Genomic DNA, 22230 nt, shown 5'->3' on the forward strand with positions numbered 1-22230 from the left:
TGTTCGCGCATATCCTCCATCACAGGTGTGCGGCGGACGCCGCACCGGTGAAAGGTGGAACACTGGGATATACGGTTGTTTGGGTCTGCAGGTCCGAGTTGTACCGCATACCTATGCGCATTTGTAAAAGACTTGCTTATGGGCTTTTTATCGCTTTCTTATCTTTCCTTTTTTTGTACGCGTTTTGGAAATGTTTTATGGTGTCCCGAGAATCGCGTCGGTTCCTTGTGCACCGAAAACGCTCTTTTGGTGCGCCGCAAATCGTACCAACGGGCACGCAGCGTACAAGTATATAGGAGACTGCGTGCACTCTTATTGGCAAGTACCGACTTCATGTTGCGTGATAAACCACCCAACTGATGCCAGCCATCGTCAGCAAGACGCCACGGCTGTATGCCGCCCTTAGATTCCTTTCTTTTTTTTTTGGGGGGGGGGGGTAACGATATGACAATTTAGCTTCTGTCACGTTAAACGAGGTTCAAATTTTCAAAGCGAATCATAGGTAAACATGCACCACTACCTGCTGCCGCTTTACTTTATTTACGGGTATCGCATTGGTACAGCACATGCTGGTGCGGTACTTTTAGGGGAGCTGCACACCGGATATAACGCTGAGGCAGGAATTCATATCAGTGACACCTAGCAGATCACTGGGAAAGGAGAGGGATGGGGGGGGGGGTGGAGGGGGTCGATGGCAGTGAAAACTAAATTCCCGCTAGCTGCGTCTGCACGTAAAGCGGCAGTCGGGGCCAGTTGGCCATGCACTGTTCCCTATAAACGCGCTCTTTCACAGAAAGCCAATGCAGGAATGAAACAGGTGGGGTGGGAGGGGCACCAGGAAGTTTAGGCAACTCCCAAACGCCCAACTTTACTTCAAGAGTTAGTAGTGCCCAAACATGCATGCCCTATCTGCATGCGCGCAGGCTTGATGTATGGCTTTGAAAGCAAACATGCCTTTTTTTTTTTCTATAGACGCAGTTGTAAGTCGGCGCCGTGCATGTCCCCGCTCTCTTTCTAAGTGCTGTGTCGGCAGCGCTGTTTTGAAGCAATACGGAAAAGCACCGACTCGCCGAACCTGCCGTTCTTCCTCAAGACTGCTCCGTCCGGCTGCTGTACGTTCAGTTGCATGTTCAGTGGAAAAGATAATTGTTACGAGTACATATTAGGATTATACTGGCAGCAATACTGACAGGGCACGCGGTCCTGAAACATGCGAGCTATACGTGTCCTTGAAAGAGCTTTAATGTAGTTTGTAGCGCTTGCCGATCCTGGAGGTATAGCGCGAAGGCATTGGCGGGGAAGCCTTGCTAATGCTGTCGCCTTACAGTCGCACAGGTGTGCGACTGTAAGACGCACGCAGACCTTGTGCCTCTTTCTCCGGGTTCGGCGTCGGTAGGCGCCTGTGGACGTAGCGGGAGTTCTCTCAGAAATATGAACGGCGGAGGAAAAGCCCGAAAAAACAGCTGTGACAATGGCGAGCAGGAGTTTGGGGAGGAAGCACTCGCGCATACCGGGGCTTGTTTATGCGTCACATATGGCGCTCGTATAACCCAATGCGACCCCAAACGAAGTTTACCAACGTCTCGAATTGCGGGTGCAATTCAACGTGCCCTTACAAGTGGTGTAGAGGCATTAAACTTCAAGCGTTAAGTTTCGCACCCCTGGGTTCGCACACCCGTACTTGCAGTTCTAGCTGCACGGCGGGACTATCGCGGTTTAGGTATACTGAGAGTGTGATGGAAGCTGTCGAGAAGCGCCCCGTTGCCTTCTGGTTCACACAGTTCGTAGGAACCGCATAGTTTTTTTTTTCATACCCTTCACATCGACACCACGTCAAACAGAGGTCCGCCGAACTCACCTGGCGAGTGCACGCGCACACGGAGTTGAACGGCGCTCCACTCCAAACCGTAAGGAAGAGTCACGCTGAAGAAAGGCACTGAAGTGTGGCGCTCGGTGCGGCGCGATTGCTTCCAAGCGTACACCACGGACTCCTGGTGGAAGAAGTGTCCAGCTGGAAGACAGAATAAGGAAGGAACATCTGAAAATGAGAAATCCACGATTCACGGCACGTGTGCAAACCATGACAAAACTAACAGATAACGCAGGTTAAATATAGAAACACAGGGTTCTGCGAAAAAAAAAGGAGAATAAATGGCGAGGTAACGTTCAAGGTTTTTAATAGATTAACGAAGATACAAAATGAAAAAAAAAGTGAAAGTGTCGCAGGCGAGCAGCTTACTGGGGAGGTACTTTCGCGTCTTTCGAACGCCGCTCAAATCACACTGCACACAACGAAAAGCATTACGTATTTACAGTCAAAATTCATTTGAACAGCAACGCCGACCAAGAAATGACGCATGGCGATTACGTACAGAAATAGGACTTTTCAGTTTCTCAAGCCCGTCTGGCTGCAATGCCGGGACATCGCAAGACGACGTTAGCACCACCTCAAACATCAGCGCGCGCTCTCGCGTCAAAGACAGCATACACCACAACCACGCGCTGACTCACCCCTTGAAACGCCCGCACACTACAGCTGAACGCAACCACCGTGCTTACTGGATCGATTCGTGGGCTTTAATGGTCACAAGCAACAAGGCTGTGAGAGGCGTTGCTGTGTACATGACTACCACAGTCATTTTTACCATCTGGTGTTCTTTAACGCGACGCATCACACTAGACCACGGAAATATCAGCCCTTTTACACAACAAAGCTATGTCGCTTGACGTGTACCATAATCCCCCGATGGTTTCTCATTCCCTTTTACTACTCTACGCAGTTATGAGCTATGTATCGGTACATTCCTGTACCATCGCGAGCCGCTTTTACGTGAATGCGTCAGAATGCGACAGTAGCGCATCGCATTTTCTAGCGCATCCCGAGTAATGCGATGCACCGGCGCTTACATGTAGCGCATCGACCCTGGTGCGATGGTGGCGGCACACGGCGTCGCACTTCAACGGCAAAGCAGCGTATCGGACGCTTCCGGCGCTACGGGGCACCGCAGCTAGGAGAGCGCGGCAGATTCGCAGCAAATTCCAGTTCCCAGAATTCCTAATGCGATGCGATCGCGTTCACATGCACTGCGAAAATCGACTTACACGTCTCAATCCACCCATGTCTGGCGCATTAGCCCCGTTTACATAGAGGCGACGCGCTAGAAAGTTGATGTGATGCGGTGCGATGCACCCCTTGTCGCATTCACGTATACGCGGCTCCTTATAACTCTACGCCTGGAACCTCGGAAACGAATATAAAGCTCAATTTACACATTTGAAAGGGCAAAAAAGACAAGATGGGGCCTTCGTGTCCAAGTGAAGACAAATCTTCAGCATTGCTTATGTAAACATTCGCCCGGTTGCATGGATTGTGTTGGCAGGTACGTCATGCGAAGGGGTATCGTTCATTGCAGTGGAGTGGCTTAGCGCAGTCATCGACTCAGCGCTACCGATGCTGTGTTTGTTTTCCATGGGTTTTAATGTATTTCAACGACCACTACAAATCCTGCTACTTGTCCTACGAAGAATTAAATCTCGGGTCTACAATGTGCAGGTCATCGTCACCGCATCCTCGTCGTTGACACCGGGCAAGCTATCCATGTTTTCAGTGGAACTTACGCTTTCCTATGAGTGTCCCCCAACAATTTTTTAGCATGGGTAGTAGTTCCTATTTCCGATATATAATTTAGCAACGTAAGTAGATGCAGAATACGAATGCAATAACAATTCGTTCGTTTATGTTCAAAACAAAACTGAAGGAAGGTTACAGGCGCAGAAGAAACGGCAGTCCAAAGCACATCAATTAGACTCCCCTTTAAACACAGAAGCATCGTCGGGCGAAAAACCTAGCATTACTGTTTTCCCCTTTGACGCCTCAAGAGTTCTTGGTAAGAACAGAGCTGAAGAAAATATATTCGTATTTCAAATTCCACATAAGGATAACATGAACAGCATTAGCGTCGCTATGATTGTTATAATAAGTAGACCTGTAGCGGTATCTGTATAATAATATCCGACTCATATGACAAGTGACATCGCTGTTTTGTGATGTGTGTTCTGTTTTCACTGCCAGCATCTCCCATCCCTTCTCAAGAATTTTTACAACTCAATTCCATTTGCGGTCCAGCGCATGTCATGTGGTCTTGTTCTTCTTTATCCTGTTTCCCAACGTCCGACATTTGCATCTGGGCGTGCGTTGTGACTCGCCCTCGATCAGGTGCTATTAAGACTTCAGTGGGCGGCAAACATAACGGTACCTTATCTCCAGAAATAAGGCTTCCGTGAGTTTATCTGAAAGTGTACGTTGTTTGCGCTAACGCGGAAGCCTACGTTGTCGTGTCTGATTTCTATCAACGGCCAGATCGTGTTGTAGGTTAAGATGCGTCGTATCCGGGGAGTCATAATTGACCAAACTTCTTGCGGAGTGACCACTGCGCCTGTCTGTAGAGGAATCTATGTGCCATCGTCCAGGTGTTCAAATTCCTCTGCGAAAAAATCCGCGTTACACCCGTGCAATTTAAGCTGAAACAGTGCAACGCGCTGTTTCTGGGTCTCCACCGTTACAGTATGCCATTCCAGTAAAATACATGCGAGACAAACGTTCGCTCTATGGAGAGCACTAAGGGCCACGCCGTACGGACGGGTATGGTTCTACCTCGATGCACCTCAACATCAACAACAACTATCATAGCAAGACACCGTTTGATTTAAGCGATCGCAGCTGTCAACTACAAGTCCACATTAGCCACTCTGCAAGGATTCCTGACCGTCAGCTGACCTCATCAGGAGTGGATGCCATCAATTTACACATCGGCAACAAACTTTCATCATCCCTATGGTGCGATGCCTACGACCACGCCAAGGTTAGCTTCCTATTTCCGAAATCACAAAGTAGCCAGATCAATCGTGTATGGCTCGGAAGCAGGTGACGCCGCTATCCCTGCACCAGACATGACGGTAGCGCGCGCATGTTTATTCCGACGGTTCAATTTCAACTACTAGCTCAGCAGCTCCTTACGTGGTTACAGCGAAACATGGTAGAATAAAAGTTAAGGTGTCACAGATTGCGTCACCGAAAAACCATCAAAGAAATAGGCCGTGTGTGCTACTCTATAGAAGTTCTTCAGAGCCTACAGTCTGCATTATGCTATAGAGCGTACGAGAAAATGACACTCAACATTAACAAATAAACTATTTTGCTCTGGACATAGATAAGCCGCCATCTTTCAGCGGCGTCCTGCTCACTGTGACATTGCCATCAACCACTTCGCTGACAAGGTCGACTTACGAAGGTACTTAGGTGCTTCCAATTCCTTTGCCGAAGACTCCCGCTGGGATACTTTGTTTGCTCGCACGAAGACACAAGCCTTCTGAAGTTCTTCGGTCCCCTTTAATTGCCAGGCGCGTAGCTTGAACTGTCTGCAACGGCTACGATCGAACTAACCCCTCTGGCGGCGTAGCAACAGCGCTGTACCACTTATAGCTGCTAGACGCGCTTATGAACGCTCATTCTTTCCACATCAGAATTATCGATAGCTCAACGTGCGGCTCCTGTAGCTACGAGGAAAATGCAGACCACCTCTTTTGAATCTCTCCTTCAGGTACGACACAGAGTGCCACTTAAAACCAGTACTGGGATGGTGGCAACAGCTGTGGCTGGCGCAAAAACAATTTGCGCATTAGTTTTGCAGTTTATAAAATGCAACGGCCTGAGCGACTGTTCATAATATTCCTTTGCTTTGCGCGTAGGCGCAGTGATAATCCTTTCCGTTACCCCCGAAGTAGCGTAGCAAATCGGACGCTCGTCTGGTTGACCTTCCGGGCTTTTTTTTTTCTCTTTGATTTTTATCTGCTATTAAAATTAACTTTAAATAAAGAAGTCACAAAAGGGCTCCCCCTCATATAAAACTGGAAACTATTAGTTCCTACTCTTCCTAGCAGTGTAGCGTAGTTCCATCGAGTTTTTTTTTCCGTGAAGTTTTGTTACAGCGTTCACCCGCTGTCATCGTTAAAGAAGCATCCCTGTCGACTACGCCTCTGCGAAGACGCGTCGTTTTGAAATACAGGCTACTACTTATCAGGCCTGCTTAAAAATTTTGTGCAATAACTACCCGCGTCAAATTTTGCTGTTTCAAAGCTCCCACTTTCACTCTTACCAACCATTCTTGTATCCATCAACAGAAGAAAAGAAAGGAAGAAAAGAAAGAAAGAAGCAAAAAAAAAAGGAGAAAGACATGTACGCTAAGTTGTGCACAGCCGGAAGGGATCCGCACGAAACGGTTGTCGGATCAATGGGCTCAGTTTTACCGAAAGAGAGTGCGATAGTGATTAGAAATAAAAAAAAGAATGGTTCTGTTTCAAAAGAAAAAGAATATCGAAGGTGGCGATAAAACGAGTAAACAGGGTGGCAAACTTTACCAAGATGTGGAGCTTGATGTCTAAGATATTTTACTATCTGCGGACAGGAAGGCAACAATTTAGGTTTAAAATTTAGTGTTAGAAAACCAGGTGTTATGGTATTCAATGAAAACAGTGAACAGACAGTTCCGATACAGGGCCAGGAAATACCTCGAGTAACAGAATATAAATACCATGCTATATGAATAAACGAAGCAATAGATATATGGAGATACAGGAAAAACAATAACAGTGAAGTGAAAAAGAAATGGAGCCATAATGAAGCACAGAGCTCTATGGGGATACAACAGGTACGAGGTGCTTCGAGGTATGTGGAAAGGTGTAATGGTTCCAGGACTTACATTTGGAAATGCGGTTGTTTGCTTTAAGTCGGGGGTACAATCAGGACTCGATGGGAACCAAAGGTCAGTGGGAAGCCTTGCACTGGGCGCTCACGGGAAGACTACAAATGAAGCTGTGCAGGGTGGTATGGGCTGGACTAGTTTTGAAGTGAGGGAAGCTCGCAGTAAAATTGAGTATGAAGAACGGCTGAGGAATATGGAAGAAAGTAAATGGGCTAGGAGGGCGTTGAGGTATCTGTACAGGAAAAACATTGATTTACAGTGGAGGAAAAGAACTAGGAAGCTTACCAGCAAGTATGCGGCCTGTAGAGTGGGCACCACAGCAACAAAGAAGGTCAAGCGGAAAGTCAGAGAGGCTGAAATAATCTCATGGGTGGCGGCAATTGAAAAGAAACCTGCCATGAGTAACTAGCTAAAAGGAAAAAACGAAATCAGGAAAGAAACAATTTATGATAACTCAAAGGGAAGCTCATTACTTTTCGAAGCGAGATCAGGATGCCTCAGAACACGCACCTATAAAGCGAGATATAAGACGGAAGAAGAAGCATGTGCTTGCTGAGGTAAAGCTAGGGAGACTACAGAGCATGTTTTATTAGAATGTGAATACGTCTACCCAGCGGTCAACTTAGGCACCACTGGCCTCCTTGAAGCCGTTGGGTTCAGCGAGAGCAGTGGAAAAGTAAACGTGTCTGCAATAGGCCTTACTAAGAGGCGATTGGAGGATTGGTGGAAGAAAAGTAGGCAAACGACAAAAAACGGAGACGTACAAAAGCACATTTCGCAACAGGGGACCAGAAAATTTGGTTGTGGGAGTTCATAGTTGCGTTTCTTTTCATTTTTTTTTCTTGTTTAACCTAGGCAGGACATTATAAGCAGTATATTAAGGAGAGCTTGGTGGCGCAGCCCCCGCCCCATTTCAATGGGGACGCGCACACACTCACACACACACGTCCGTCCGTCCGTCCGTCCATCCATCCGTCCATCCGTCGGGAGTTGTAAGAGATGATGTAGTGGGCAGATATTTTTTTTTTATTCCCTTTAGATTCCAGAACTTGTGTCGAAATCAAGCAAGGGAATCGTTGTTTGCATTCCATCTGAATGGCATCACCACGACCGTGAAGTGACTCGAACTATTGACACTGTGCTCGAAAGTCCAAAGCCGTCACCTGTTGACCAACCGTAGGCGACAAATCAAAAGTTCGGAGGATAGAGCAAGCAGATCGGGCAGTGCATTTAAAATAATTCCTTTTTTTACGGCGCTACAGCGGGTCCTTTGTGCACTGCGGACGCAGCCCCCCTCCCCCTTCCCCTTTACCGTCGGACGAATAAAACAAATCACCCACTTTGTACGTTACGTCGCCCCAATGCAAATGTGCAGCGCCCCGGACTGATCTCGTCTTTCCAAGAGGCTAGCGAACGAGGGCGCGCGGCCATGCATACCAAAGCGCCTGGCAACTGCATACGGGCCCGCGTACCAACCCGCGCACATTCTAGTGCTAGAACCTTGTTTCCAAAGTGCCCACGTCGCACATTCGAGATCCCAGGCGATGCGAACGATAAATCGGCAACAGTGGGAACCGGTGAAGACAAAAGAGAGAATTAAGAAAAAAAAAATCGCGTATAAAGACGCAGAAAGGGCTTTCGCAGATGTGAATGCCCTTCGATAGGGTAAGAGGAAATAAGAAAAGATCGGGGACGCCGGGTACGTGAGGTAACGGAAAGACCGTACGAAGAAAAAGGAAACGTACAAAATGCGGGAGAGTGTGACGGCGACTTCGTGACCAACGCAGGAAATCGAAACAGCCGGCGAAGACGACCGAAGAGACTGGAACGTCGTCACAAATTGAAAGCGCGATGTTACAGTTGAGTCAGTGAGAAGAAGGCGGATTGTGCACGAAAGCGGGTATGACAGGGGAACAAACGCATAAAAAGAAAACGTCCTGGCAAAAAAACAAAAGAAATAAAGAAAACAACGCAGGACCGGCGTGCCCTCTACCATCCGCATGTCTCTTCGCCGCTACTACCGAGCAACGATTCCAAGAAGCCGGCTACGAAAGTAAAATAAAAGAGAGAGAGAGGGAGAGAGAGAGAATATCTGCAATAAGGCACTCCGGGAGGGCAATGGGCGCACGCAGCCGTCAGGGAAGGTGGGAGGTACTGGCGAGCGCCTCGGACACCGAGGAGTGTTGACGTGAAACGAAAGCGCAACAGGACGGAACGAAGAGAATTCGGCGGCGGAGAATCCCGGAAGCCGAGGTTTATACGCCGATCGCATGAACGGCGCCAAGAAAGAAACAAGCTTCGAAAGGGGGCCGCGAGGGGTCGGACGAGCAGAGGAGGAGCAGCGGCTCGCGGCTGTCGTCAACAGGTCGCTGCGGCGGCGCAGACCTGCTCACCGATTCAGGGCACACCGGCGGTGCAGAACGCACCCGAACCGAGCCAAGGAGGGGGGAAGCCTGCACTCGCTTCACGCCCTCTTAACCTCCTGCAGCCGCAAACTGCTTTGTCTTCGCAGCAGGTTCGCCCACCAAGTCTCCAAAGCCTCCTTTCCTGCAACCCCCTCTCTCAATCTCTACAGAAAAAAAATTAGAATAAAACAGCAATTTTCGGGCACTTTTTATTTCGGTTTTGTTTCGTCCTGGCGTGCTTTCCTGTGCGCCACTGTGGTTCTCTTCCAGCAGTCTTCGGTTTCTTCTCCCACACGTGGCCAGCTTTTTGATACTGCCGGGCTTGATCCTCCCCTGCTAAGGAAAGGAGGCTGTAAGGCATCCCCGCCTGCCTTACCTCTTCCTCTCCTTTCATTTTTCGCCCCAGCGGCACAAGGCTTCACCATAGAAGTGGCCGGAATCAAAGCCTTCACGTATGACCCCACCCCAACTCCGCTCTTTCCCAGCGCCAACGAGAGATACAAGATGCGGTGGCTACGCCGCAGCGTTCGCTGCCGATGCTCTGCGAACGTTTTGCGATGGAGAATTTATTTCCTCCGTCGGTCTTAGTTTTTTTACGCTCTCCCATATCACTTTCTTATCCCTCCACTCCTCCTGGATGCAACGGCCGTGCCACGGATCAGAGGGAGGAACTAGGTTTATCGAGTCACGGGTCGTGACCGGTTTCCGACATTCGACTCCGCTGACACGGGGCTGGCCACCCCTTTCTTTTAGGCTCTCCGTTTTCTTTCCCCAGTTTCCATTTGTATAGAAATTCAACTCTGCCTAATCGTCCATGGAGTTCACGGGTGAGGACGGCTGTAACGGGTGTTCACTAAGGCGCAGCAAATACGAAACTTCCTCTCACAACAGGTCGTGCAACCAGTCCTAAATCGACAGGACCTGCGTTCCAAATCGCAGTATGCATTAAGAGCCATGGGTCCTGAATTTTCAGCCGTGTGAGGAGCAGATTGTTCTCTTCCGCTTGTATTTTACATGTGGTTTGGCCTGCTAAGTAAAGCAACAGGGGCAGAAGGACAACTACGAAATGAAATTTGCTGCTGTGCGGTCGGCCGTGTAGGGAAGAGTGCGAGCGCGCGCGCGTGTGTGCGCACGTGTGCGTGTGTCTGTGCGTCCACGTCATTTGTTTGTTGGTCCAACCATTTGTTCACGTCAAATGCTGTCACCTCGGGTTGATTTCATCGCCTTTCAGGCTGCCGCGGATTCCCATGAAAGCTTGACGACGCACTGCCAAATCTAGGAGGCCTAACGCCATCAGTGTCGAACTCACTCACCTCACACTGGCCCAACATGCTGGGAGGGCGTACGTTGGGGCTGAAGCAGAATTCCGAAACGGGAACTTTGGATGCGGGTGACATCGGTTACGTTGCCACAGCAATGAACGTGTTGTGATCGCGAAGTTCGCTGGGTGTCAAACGGAACGAGTAAGGACTCTCATACGATGCAGCTTTTAGTCATTTGCGAGGAACGTTGCTGCTCTTCTATTATTCTATTCGCTCCTTGCAGGCCACCCTCTGTCTTCGCAAAGCGGACATGTAATAATAGTGTCTTCGAGGATGTCCACCATGCCTTAACCTCTGTATTTGGTGGCGCGAAGTCTGGTCATCAGCTATGGAAGCCATAGATAGGGTCTAGGCTGCTGGTCCAAGTTTTTTAAGGCGAAAGCCTTAGGTGGCTCACGGGTCGAAAAATTTGTTGTCCGGCGCTATCGAAAAATTCACCGTCCGGCGTTCTGGCACCAAAATTCAATGGCAGAAAAATTGATGGTGTCACCCACGACCATTGTGGAAGTCGAACCCACGACCTTTGCTGTTAATTAAAGCACAAGAACTTACGACCATAGATGTTAATTAAGGCAACGTTAGTTGAGGCACTGGAAGCCACGACCTTTGGTGGGACCAAAATTCAATGGCACCAACATTGATGGTGCCACCATGGATGTTCGCACCAGCGACCCTCGATGGGAGTCGAGCCCACGACCTTCTCGTTAATTAGGGCTAAGTTAACTAAGACACAGTTAATAAGGATATATTTACCTGCGACACTCGAACCCACAATCATTGATGGATGTCGAACCCACTACCTTTGGTGTTAATTAAGGCGAAGTTAATTAGGGCACAGTTAAAAGGAGAGTATATTAAGGCACTCGATCCCACGGCCTTTGGTAAGAGAAAACAAGTAATAGAAAGTAACAACGCGTTCGAATGAGAACATAAAGCAATTTCATGAATGTGTCGTGAGCGCCCAGGCTTTCGCCTTCATGCTCTTCAGGGTATGCTAAAGTGACTGCCAACTTTTTCATTCTCTGTTCGTGCCAGGTCCGCGCCCAGACTGGCCCGTGCGCCGCTTTTAGCTAGCTTTGGCAGCTGTGGTTGGCTCGGGCCCGCTGAGTCTTTAACACGAGTGAGGACAGTGCCCATGACACTGCTACTGAAATAGTCTTCCTTAAGGCTAGGCTCAAACAGACTTCTTACCGCAAACACAGCAAAGCGGAAAGGAATTCACCGGCGCCGAGTATCCCCGCATGGTATCCCTCTTAGGCATTGAAATATCACAATGTTGCTTAGCTTTGGTTATCTGAAGAGAACCGGCGTGTTTATTTCGACATGACCATGGGCTGTGCGATCACTGGCCGTTTTGTCCAATTAGCGGCACTGCGGTGCGTTTAACTCTGTAGCGACAGTCCGCCACCAGACACTGTCTCCACTTCAGGGAAATCCAGTTACCTCGCCTGGCCTCCACGTGGGCGTCATTGCCCCCTAGTCGTCCTAGGAAATGAGGTGGCTGCCCGACTAGGGTGCCACCACATCCACTCGGGAAACCTGCTTTTACTGCGGAATAAAACCAGTCGACTCTCCCTTCTCAACCTGTCGAAAAGTATATTCCTTGCCTCCGCTAAACCGAGCTCCCAACAAGTGGTGACCCGGACGTGATTCGAACACGCAACCTTCTGAACCTCTATTCGCCATGGCAAGGGGTATGATTAGCGGTTGAATGCCCGCAGAAATGGGCATGGGCAGGACATGTAATGAGGAGGGAAGATAACCGATGGTCATTAAGGGTTACGGATTGGATGCCAAGGGAAGGGAAGCGTAGCAGGGGGCGGCAGAAAGTTAGGTGGGCGGATGAGATTAAGAAGTTTGCAGGCACGGCATGGCCACAATTAGTACATGACCGGGGTTGTTGGAGAAGTATGGGAGAGGCCTTTGCCCTGCAGTGGGCATAACCAGGCTGATGATGATGATGAAGTGTAATTAGCGGTTGAAAGCACGCAAGTTTAATTCAGCAGCTTTTATCATTAAAAAAGAAACTGTGCAACTAAATGTTACAGGAACTGCGTAGGTAGCGATATCACCGCGTACCTAAATTCTTCACGCACACGCACAAAGCGACTGTGATTGTCGGTGAAAGTTAAATCTACTTTTCTGGAATTATAACAAGCGCAGTTGTAATGTTACTCCCGTCAACAGGTCACTGTGTTCTTTTTATTAGGTATGCACCCTATACTCTTAAGAATGCAGCTGTCATCGAGTGGTATCTGCATTGAATTTCATCAAGCTTTCTGCATAAGAACTCGTGAAGTTGCAATAAATTTGAATGTAACTTGTTCAAAGTGACCCATACCTCTATGTAGAACCTGCCTGGCCTAATGTCAAGAGTGCAAACAGCGACTCACGTACTCCGCCCCCCTGTAAAGCGTGCACTGCCGCTGACAAAGGTTTAAGGTAAAAAAGCCAACTTGCAAGGCAGTATGCAAAACGCGTTTTTATGCAAAATCTGTTCGCGGCAAACTATGTGCAAAAGTGTAGAAAACTATTTGTATCCGGCACCATATTAGTGTCATCACCTCCTCCTTCTATCATGTCCATAAAAAAGAAGAAAGGAAAAGGAACCCTTCCGTGCACTTCAAGGTCGGTAATCAGAAGGAGCACCCAACGCGAAGGAAAGTTCGGTGTCGAAATGCGATGTGGCATGAGCGTGCCCACGGACACAAGAAGCGAGACGTGACACCCGGCGCTGCAACTCACAAAAACCAGCTACAAAAATCTGTTGTTACAGAGATCAATCTGCTACTCATTAAAAAATATTTGCACTATGTCACTTTCTACCCCGATATATACGAGAGCGATATGTGTAAGCTGTGCAAGTCTGTTAGAGCCACCTTTCAACACATGTTGTGAGGATATGAAATATATCAAGATAAAATGACAGTCTCCCCGGAAAATCTACGGGCGCGGTGGTCAGCCGCGCTGCTCATCTCAGAACTGCGAGACCAACTTTGAGCCGTCCAGCGAGCCATGGAGGCCGCACGGGAGCAGCAGCTCCCAGTGGCCATCTAGGCGGCCCCAGGCCCGGGCCTCCCAATCCCCGGATTCCAAATAAAGTTATCACATCACACTACGTCACTTGCACGCAGAGGGTGTGTCAACTATTATTTGACGAGCTTTAAAAAAAATCGAATACCATACGCGAACAAAACCAATTCCATATTGTTAACAGTCGAGTTGAGCATCCACCAGTAACGTTTTGTTGGGAAGAACAAATTGCCTAATTACGGGTAATTATCTAACTCACCAATTCCAGTACCGATTGTCAAGGTGTTAAGGAGTTGTAGACAATTACAGGAAACATAAACAGGAGCAAAATGCTCATGGCATGCTCAGTTTTCTTTTTGCCGTCCAGAGACGACCGCTCGATAAATGACTGCGCACTCACCCACCCGCACTAGCGCCCCTGCACATGGGAGCCTACAGGGTCGTTAACACTTACACCAGAAAGCAGCGCCCTCAAACAGGCGTGCAAGCACCGCAGCAGGCATCACAACCCGTGACCCTTTGCTCATCAGCACAGCGAGGTAGTCGCTTTGTCGCGGCCGTGCGTACTTCGAACTGTACGTACACCAAAGCTTCAGATAATGCGCTTTTAGAATGCTTTCTGAATAAGAACAGGCTCGAACATACGAAAATACTTTGAAATTCATAACCTGAGATTGGCTACTGGCCCCCTGCGATTCAGGCACGGAAGTAAGGAGGGAAGACCTTCCCTTTAATTTTCTTCGATAATAACCGAAAACTCTTTCTATACCAAATAAGTGAAGATAGAGTCCTGAATAATGTGCATCAAGACGAAACTAACTTAGTCCTTGTGCCCATTTAAATAAATCGCGGCGTCGGTGAAAACAATCATCACAGAAGTATCGCTACTCTTGCAGACATGTGTATTTCTTCTAGGCTATAATTTTAATGTTTAATATTAACGAGAAGTTCAAGCGTTTAGCTGGCGCAGCTACTCTCTGGCGCAAAAAATATATATATATATATAATAAAAATGAAAGTACAAGATGGCACTGAACAAGACAGTAGCCACATGATCGACAATGTCACAAAAAGGCACGCAGAAGTCAGATCACCTAAGTACCCTAAATACAGGGCGTCAGACAGGGTTAAAAAGAAAACACGAAGACATGTCACAGAAAATCACATAAAATTTTGCCCAGACGGTAATATAAAAGCACATTTAAAAACAAGACAAGCACAGTTAGCTTACAATATAGAACAATGCTTCTAGCGTGCGATAATTATTCCAAGCTCTAAAGCATCCTACTGATAAGTGCACATATCCTTTCGAAACAAACTAAGCGAACGCAGGTTCCTATCAAGCCGCTTGTCACGGGAGCCCAGCTACGCGCAACGAATGAGTCCAGCTACAAGCGCGCTTCTGCCATCTCTCGGCAGCGCCATAAAACTGGTAACAGAAGGCCAGAATAAATCTGCGCTCTGGCGAGGTTCGGGATAGCCAGGAACAAGAAATGCGCCAGTCTTTCGCATTGAAACATCGCATTTCTCAGCCCACTTACGACACATCTTCAAATAACGTCTTCAGAGCCCTCAGCGCTCCACTGCGCCAACGTTATCCCTGGGCTAGCACACACACGAAAAAAATAAAAATACAAAAATGAAGAAAAATAATTTCAACGCACATGTTGCAATCAATGTGAAGACAAATGATAGCGAAGCGCTAAATGAAAATGAATGAATGAATGAGCGTTAAATGTTACATCATTCATTTTCGTGTGATGTAATGTTACATTACATCACACGCAATCGCATGCGATTTTATGTCCCACCCAGAACCCAAGTTTGTGTCGCGTAACGTTTATGTTTATGCACTACATCGTTCAATGGCCGGTCATGTGGATGCAGAATGTGAGACGTCTGTACGCAGCAGAGTGTTCAGTCATAGAGGACGAGCGCTCGGTAAACTTCTTGCGGTGAGCCAGTGCAATGCAGCTGGCGGCCCCCCAGGATGCGTTTAGGCAAGGGATTTGCCAACTTCCATAGAAATAACGCCAGCATATATATTAAAAATGCATACGATGATCAAATAAGCGCTTTTTTCGATCCGCGAAACGTTCGAACCTACGTGTACGTTGGCCAGATTATCAAGGGGTTAACGCTGCTTATGTTCGGGCGGTTGCTGTAGCAAAACAAGTTTTCTTTACTGTTACGCTTCCTTCGTACTTGCGCAGTCACCTTCGTAAATTCTGAAGCGTTGTTGGCGGCAAAACTAACAGACAAATACATTTAGAACATTCCGACATCGTTGTTCCTGCCGATGGATGCTGCATTGTGCTGAATAATGCTTTCGCATCAGTTTTTCATAAAGTGTCACCTGTTTGGAACCCTTTGATTGCGGTTCGGAATATCCCACCTATGGATCCGATTGTAACAGATTGGGACGGTGTAACAAATCTAATTAGCGGCTTAAAAATATCTTTATCTGCACGACCCGATGAAATGACGTCGAAAATTCTAAAATGTACTGCCTTGTAGTCATCTATTATTCTCTGTAAAATTTTTACAGATAATAATGCTTAATTCAATACAGTGCTCAATTCTACCCGACGATTGGAAAGATGGCAAGGTGGTTCCTGCTCACAAGTCAGGTACTACACACTCACCCAAGAACTATCGCCCTATCTCATTAACCAGTATTCCTTGCAAAGTTCTAGAACATATCATATATCCACACCTAGTTAATTTCCTAGAAACAAATTCATTTTTTAACCCTTGTCAGCACGGCTTTAAGAAGCACTTTTCATGTGAAACTCAGCTATTATCACTTACCAACGACCTGTTCTTGAATGCTGACCTAGGTTTTGATACTGACTTCATTTTCTTGGACTTTGCCAAGGTATCTGATGCAGTCCTACATTATTTATTGATGCTTAAGGTCAGCAAACTTAACGTTGATTCTAACGTCTTATCTTGGATTAGAGACTTTCTGACTAACAGATCACAGTACGTAACAGCTTATGATTACTCTTCTCCTTCCTCTGCTGTAACATCGGGAGCGCCGCAAGGATCGGTGCTGGGTCCATTGCTTTTCCTCGTCTATATTAACCACCTCCTTGACTGCACTACTTCTTCCTCTATTAAGCTTTTCGCGTGACGACTGTGTACTTTACCATAAAACTACTAATCCAGCTGATGCATGCAAACTGCAAAACGATCTGAATAATGTGTCACTCTGGTGCAGTAAATAGCTATAGCAATGCAACTTAACGTAACCAAATGTAAAGCTACGCAAATGTCCCGCCGTTCAAAATGCATTCACACGCGCCTATAGTTTCTTGAATGAATGAATGAATGAATGAATGAATGAATGAATGAATGAATGAATGAATGAATGAATGAATGAATGAATGCTTTATTTTGACAATACATTGTCTGGGATGTAGGGGCTAACGGTAGATGGAATTGCCTGACAAAGGCCCCCCCTCTTAACAGTAGTCAGCTAACGCCTGTTGACTCCTACAACTATCTCGGCCTTCATATCACAAATAACCTCTCATGGCACACCCACATTGAATACGTCTGTAATAATCCTAACCGCATGCTTGGATACCTGCGTCGTAATTTTGCATCTGCGCCTTCATCCCTTAAAGTAATTCTTTACCTAACACTGGTACGATCAAAGCTCGAATACTCATGCACCATATGGTATTCCGCTCAAACCACTCTAACTCTTGCCCTCGAATCAATCCAAAACCGTACAGCTGGATTAATTTTATCAAATTACTCACGTCATTCCATCGTTACAGCAATGAAAAATACTCTAAACTTACCCCATCTTTCATTCCATAGAAAATGCGCTCGCCTTTCACTATTTCGTAAAATTTTCCACTTCAACCCTGTATACACGCAGCTGTTTTATGTTTCATCTTATTCAGATAATTGCTTTAATGTAGGCGTGTCGTCATGTAGGACAAATCTTTACACTGATTCTTTCATTCTTCGAACAAGCACGGAATGAAACCATGTTCCCACTGCCATCGCCGCCATCACGAACACTTCTAACTTCAAGAACGCCATTCAACATGCCTTTGATAAAATCCAATGTTATTTGCAGAAATTGTTTATGTTTCCTACTACTCCTTTCCTGTAGTGCCTCCGGGCCCTGAAAATAAATAAATAAATAAATAAATAAATAAATAAATAAATCGATTTACGGTAACTGACTAGGACGAACTAAGTCAACAGCAGCCATAGCCGAGTCATGGATCGGAGTAAACAGGCCCTGTGCTATCTAGGTGGTGTTGGCGGAGGGTGTTAGATATGGAGCTGTTTCCTTCGATTACTTCGAGTTCCCCAAACCACTTCGAAACGCAGCACAGCTAATTGAGGAATGCAGAAGCAGGACAGCACATTCCAGAGGAGCGCCCAGGCAAACAAGTTGAAGGCCACAAGACAGGTGCAAACCAAGACGGCGGTAATGCGCCGTGACAGCCAGACGTGCCGGGAAGGCCCAAGCGTACCTCTTCATCGCCTTTGAAGAAGACAATTGCTACCGCTGAGGGGCCGTAGCACCGGGAGCAGGTGAACCCTCGGACAATGGAGCATGAGCGCCCCTTCCCTTCTCCTCCTTTGAAGAAGCGCATTGCACCACTGCGAGGCAAGACCGCAGAGAGCCGCCGGGTGTGACAACGCGATACGGGCGCCAACCATTGGCTGAAAGTGGCGTCATCTGAGCGGACTCTCCGATTGGTCGAACATGACGCGACTTCCAGTGCTCGAAGGGTTTATAAGAAGCCTTCCAGAGAGACCAGAGCATTCCCTGATTCCCTGATTCACCTCTCTCGAACTTCTTGCCGCAGGCCGCAGCGTCCGAGTTGCTGCCGGCCCGTAATGACTGTACAAGTGTTACTTGTCGCTCACCTCCCTGTACATAATGTAGAATAAACCCTCCCAAGTTTTGTCTTTCATCCCGAAGTCCGTCCTTCAACCCCTACAAGGGGAGTGCAAGGACGAGGAACGCGTGTGACGTCATACAAAACGGGCGGCGGAAAGGCGCGGCGCTGCGTAGCGGCGGAACACCTGTGGCTCGGTGCTACTAGTAGCGCATGCGCAGTAGTGACTAGGGAGCAAGAGAGAGAGAGAGAGAAATCTCCGCGGCAAGGCACGCGTTGTGACATCATGTGCCTCCTCGAAGCACCACCACGGCGAAATCACAAGTTCGCGGCCAGTAAAGCTATCGCTATAAAAATTGCTCGATAACGCCGTGGTTAGCGTCCCCTACCCCGAAACACACATTGCTCCAGTAAGATGGGCTCGAATCCAAACGGTGGCGGTGGCGGATAGGTTTTTCTTTAGTTCGCCCTGTGGCAATGGTTGAGCTGGCAAAGACGAAGGGGCTTGACGACGACAGAAATCATCGTTATGTGCCGTCGATGACCACAGAGGTCATCGTCGGTGCAGTGGAACGGAAGGACAACGCATAACAAGTGAAAAGAACTAAAAAAAAAAATTCCCCGACGGTTACAATACCCTCTAATGCGAAATTTAAGCGCTGCTCTTTAGGTGATCTGAATGATCTGAAGCAGCTCAGTGTTGAGAAAGAAAGCGTGAACAGGGGAACCCGTGGCTCTCGCGGTGCCCATACTATAGCGGCGGCGGCGCCGCAGGCGATGTAGCGCATGCGCAGTGGGTCCGAAGCCTATGTCAGTGCTCCGTTTCCATATAAGGTATCGGTGGACGCGCTCGCCGCATGCCTTAGCTGTGCCTAAACTTCGTCCCTGTGGGTTTGAATGGTTTCGTGACTTTGCAAAGTGATCATTTTTACGAATGTACTGCTTCATAAAAAATGTTAAAACATTAAAATTGTCCGACGGCAGGATTCGAACAAAGGACATCCAGTACAGAAGGCCGGTAGTGAAAGAAATTCGGCCCGAACACATGGACTAGCGGAACGACTGCAATTAGCAGTGATTATGCGTGCTTGCCGAGCCTTATCACCTTCGGCATTAAAAAGAAAGAAGCAAAATCGCTTGCACGTTTAGGCCATTTTACGCCCAGATAAAGGGCAATAGACGATGCCACAAGAACATCCGAGTCCCTAAGCGTGAAGATAAGAAAAATCCATGTACTACCCCTCATTCCCAGGCGGCTCTCTTTTTAACGTCGCGTAGAGTTACTATGCATTTCCAGGAGTCGCCGTCCGAAGAGCGCGAACGCGTTGCCGTCGTATTCATTATTCCGCTGCTTTCAATGACATCACGCAATTCACTTCAGCCACCATCTAAATGGCTTTCTCTCCCTATACACAAATGTGGCCGACATAAAGGTAAAAGGCAACGTATTGCCAAAACTTAAGGAGGGCATGACCTGTAATAAGTATGAATTAATAAACACATATAAAGTATGGCGAGTGCAGGCTACGGGAGAGTTGGTGAATGACTTGGTAGAAGAGCGTAGCTGCGTGACCATTGCAGCCATAGTCTATCTGAAGAAGACCTCGATAACTCCTAGCTTTTAATTCATAGTTTGAAATCCACAGCCACAGGCAGCCCACCTCTTGATGTCTCACCGGTGGAGCCTAGGCAGTCTACGCGCCTCAAGTTGTCTCGTGCACTTAGATACGAAAGACATCGATACCCCTAGAAAGTATAGGGCGTGAAATTTCTCTTTAATATGACAAAATCTAGTGCAACTTGAACATACATGCACCGTTTTATAGTATTCGCATCCTCGAAAATAAAAAGCTCAGTTGAAGACGGCAGACTATGTCAATGTATTTAATAAGCTAAATAAGTTAAATTATACAAAATTCCCGGCACCGTACGGCTCACCAGAGAAGGGCGCACATCACGAAGAAACAAACGCTTCAGATGGCTTAATAGCGACACGTCTCGACAGTTTTGCTTCTACCTCCTCGTGTCGATAAGAGATGGCTCACTGATGTCCGCCTAACAGCAAAATAAACGAAGGAAACAAAAAGGAGCCCCATGCGTTGGGAATACTCAGAAAGAGAAAACGGGCGAAACAGAACAGGCAGTCAAAGATAAGCGTGTGCCATAGCCACGCTAAACTGAGCGCCGGTGAGCTCGCGCCACGCATCGGCGACGTCGAGTGCGCGACAATACTTGGCGGCTGCCGAACCAAAGCAGCGCCGAAAGTGGGGACGCGAACGCGCGCGACTACGGCGCTCCTAACTGGCACGGAACACAAACTTTTACGACAGCTGGGGCTCGGCCGGCCCGCGCGGTGCTGCACTGCGCTGGCGCGTCGAGGCTGCGACCCGTAGTGGAACCCTCTTTAAGCGGAAACGGGATCGGCAACTGCTACCCCGTGCTCCGCGCTCGCCATATGCCTTCCTCTCGAGCGGTCATAAGGGGCCCGGGCCGGCTCGGCTTGCACCCAGCAAGCAGAGGCGGTGGATCCAGGGAGCGAGCAAGTGTCCCCGGGCGCAGGAAACAATAACGGCTCCCGTCGTCGTCACCGCCGACAGACTCATCGTTTCGCGAAGCGCGGGGACGGCGAAGGGAGCCAGCCCGAGGGGAGACGACGACATCGTCTCATAAATGTCCGGCCCCGTCTTGTAAGCAGGCAGCTTCTAATGAGCAGATCCTCCTCGGCAGTCGAGGAGGCATCGCGAGGCTCTCTCCTCAGACCGGCCCGCGCTCGTCTCGTCCACTTCCGCGCCATCCCGATTCTCTGCGCGAACGACGCCGGCGTAATCGCTTCCCCGACTTGGTTCCCTGCATTCGCGCGACTCCAAAACCCAGAGCCGGAATGCGCCCGTCGCCACCGCGCGCATCGTAGCTACGCGAGCGACAGAACGGTCTTTCTTCGCCATGCGCGCCTCGGCACCGGCCGCCCCTAGGACGCTCGCGCGAGAGGCTGGCCGGGCGGCCTCTCCTGCGCCAGCCCGTTCGTTCGGGCTGGCGGAATAAATCCCTGGCTAATCGCAGCGGACGAGAGCGCGCGGCCCGTATTTCTTCCGAACTGTTAAACTCTCGCAGCCGGGAAAGAAAAAAAGAAATTGACAAGAAGTAGGGAAAGAGGGCCAAACACGAGGCAAGCTCTGGCGCCGAGCGCATCGATTGGCCATCGGCAGTAAAGTCACCCCACCGGCCGACTCTCCCTCGCTCTCGATCCGCAGCTCTTGGCCCGCTTCCCTTCTTCTTGGCCGTTGCTGTCCCTGCACGCGGCTGGCCGTCTACCCCGCTTTCCCTGTGGCTCTACTTCCCCCGCTCGGGCCCGACAGCACTGAGACCTTACACGACCGCTGCAGCCACGGTCCTCGCCGCCTGGGGAGAAGCCCGGAAACTTGCGCCAACGGCTTCACTCCAATGCGAGCACGCAGTCTCTGGTGAATTGGGCAAACGGCGAGAAATGTAGCTAGGGGACAGGAAAAGCTACAGTGTGACACTGAGGTTGCAACAGGTTGAACAAAAAAAAAAAACAAGAAAGAGAAGAAAGAAAGCGATGTACGTGGTTGGTCGAGCAGACGCATGACGATCTCTCTGATTTGAACTGCTCCCACTTGCTCGCGAGGTGCGAATCGAGGCAGTAGTATCTCACGAACCAACCACGGTGCACGTTACTTACTCACATGGATCCTTAATTCAATCGAAGCGGGCTAGGCAAAGTTTCTCCTTCATTCGTGCTTACGAAATCCGTTTCGTGCAGAGTTCTATACGTGCCATTGGAGGAGTGCCGCGGTGTCCAGAAGGCGAGGGTTCC

The 22230-nt window shown here is 48.5% G+C and overlaps 1 protein-coding gene across 1 annotated transcript in view; it reads right to left on the bottom strand.

Annotated features, from left to right (window-relative positions):
- Positions 1 to 22230, bottom strand: part of LOC135908893 (uncharacterized) — a 517064-nt gene that overhangs the window by 275522 nt on the left and 219312 nt on the right. Inside the window, exon 4 of the mRNA XM_065440732.2 lies at positions 1859 to 2011. Within this exon, the coding sequence (XP_065296804.2) occupies positions 1859 to 2011 (153 nt within the window). The remainder of the gene's footprint in view (positions 1 to 1858; positions 2012 to 22230) is intronic.

Source organism: Dermacentor albipictus, chromosome 1 (genome assembly GCF_038994185.2).
Source record: "Dermacentor albipictus isolate Rhodes 1998 colony chromosome 1, USDA_Dalb.pri_finalv2, whole genome shotgun sequence".
NCBI lineage: Eukaryota > Metazoa > Arthropoda > Arachnida > Ixodida > Ixodidae > Dermacentor > Dermacentor albipictus.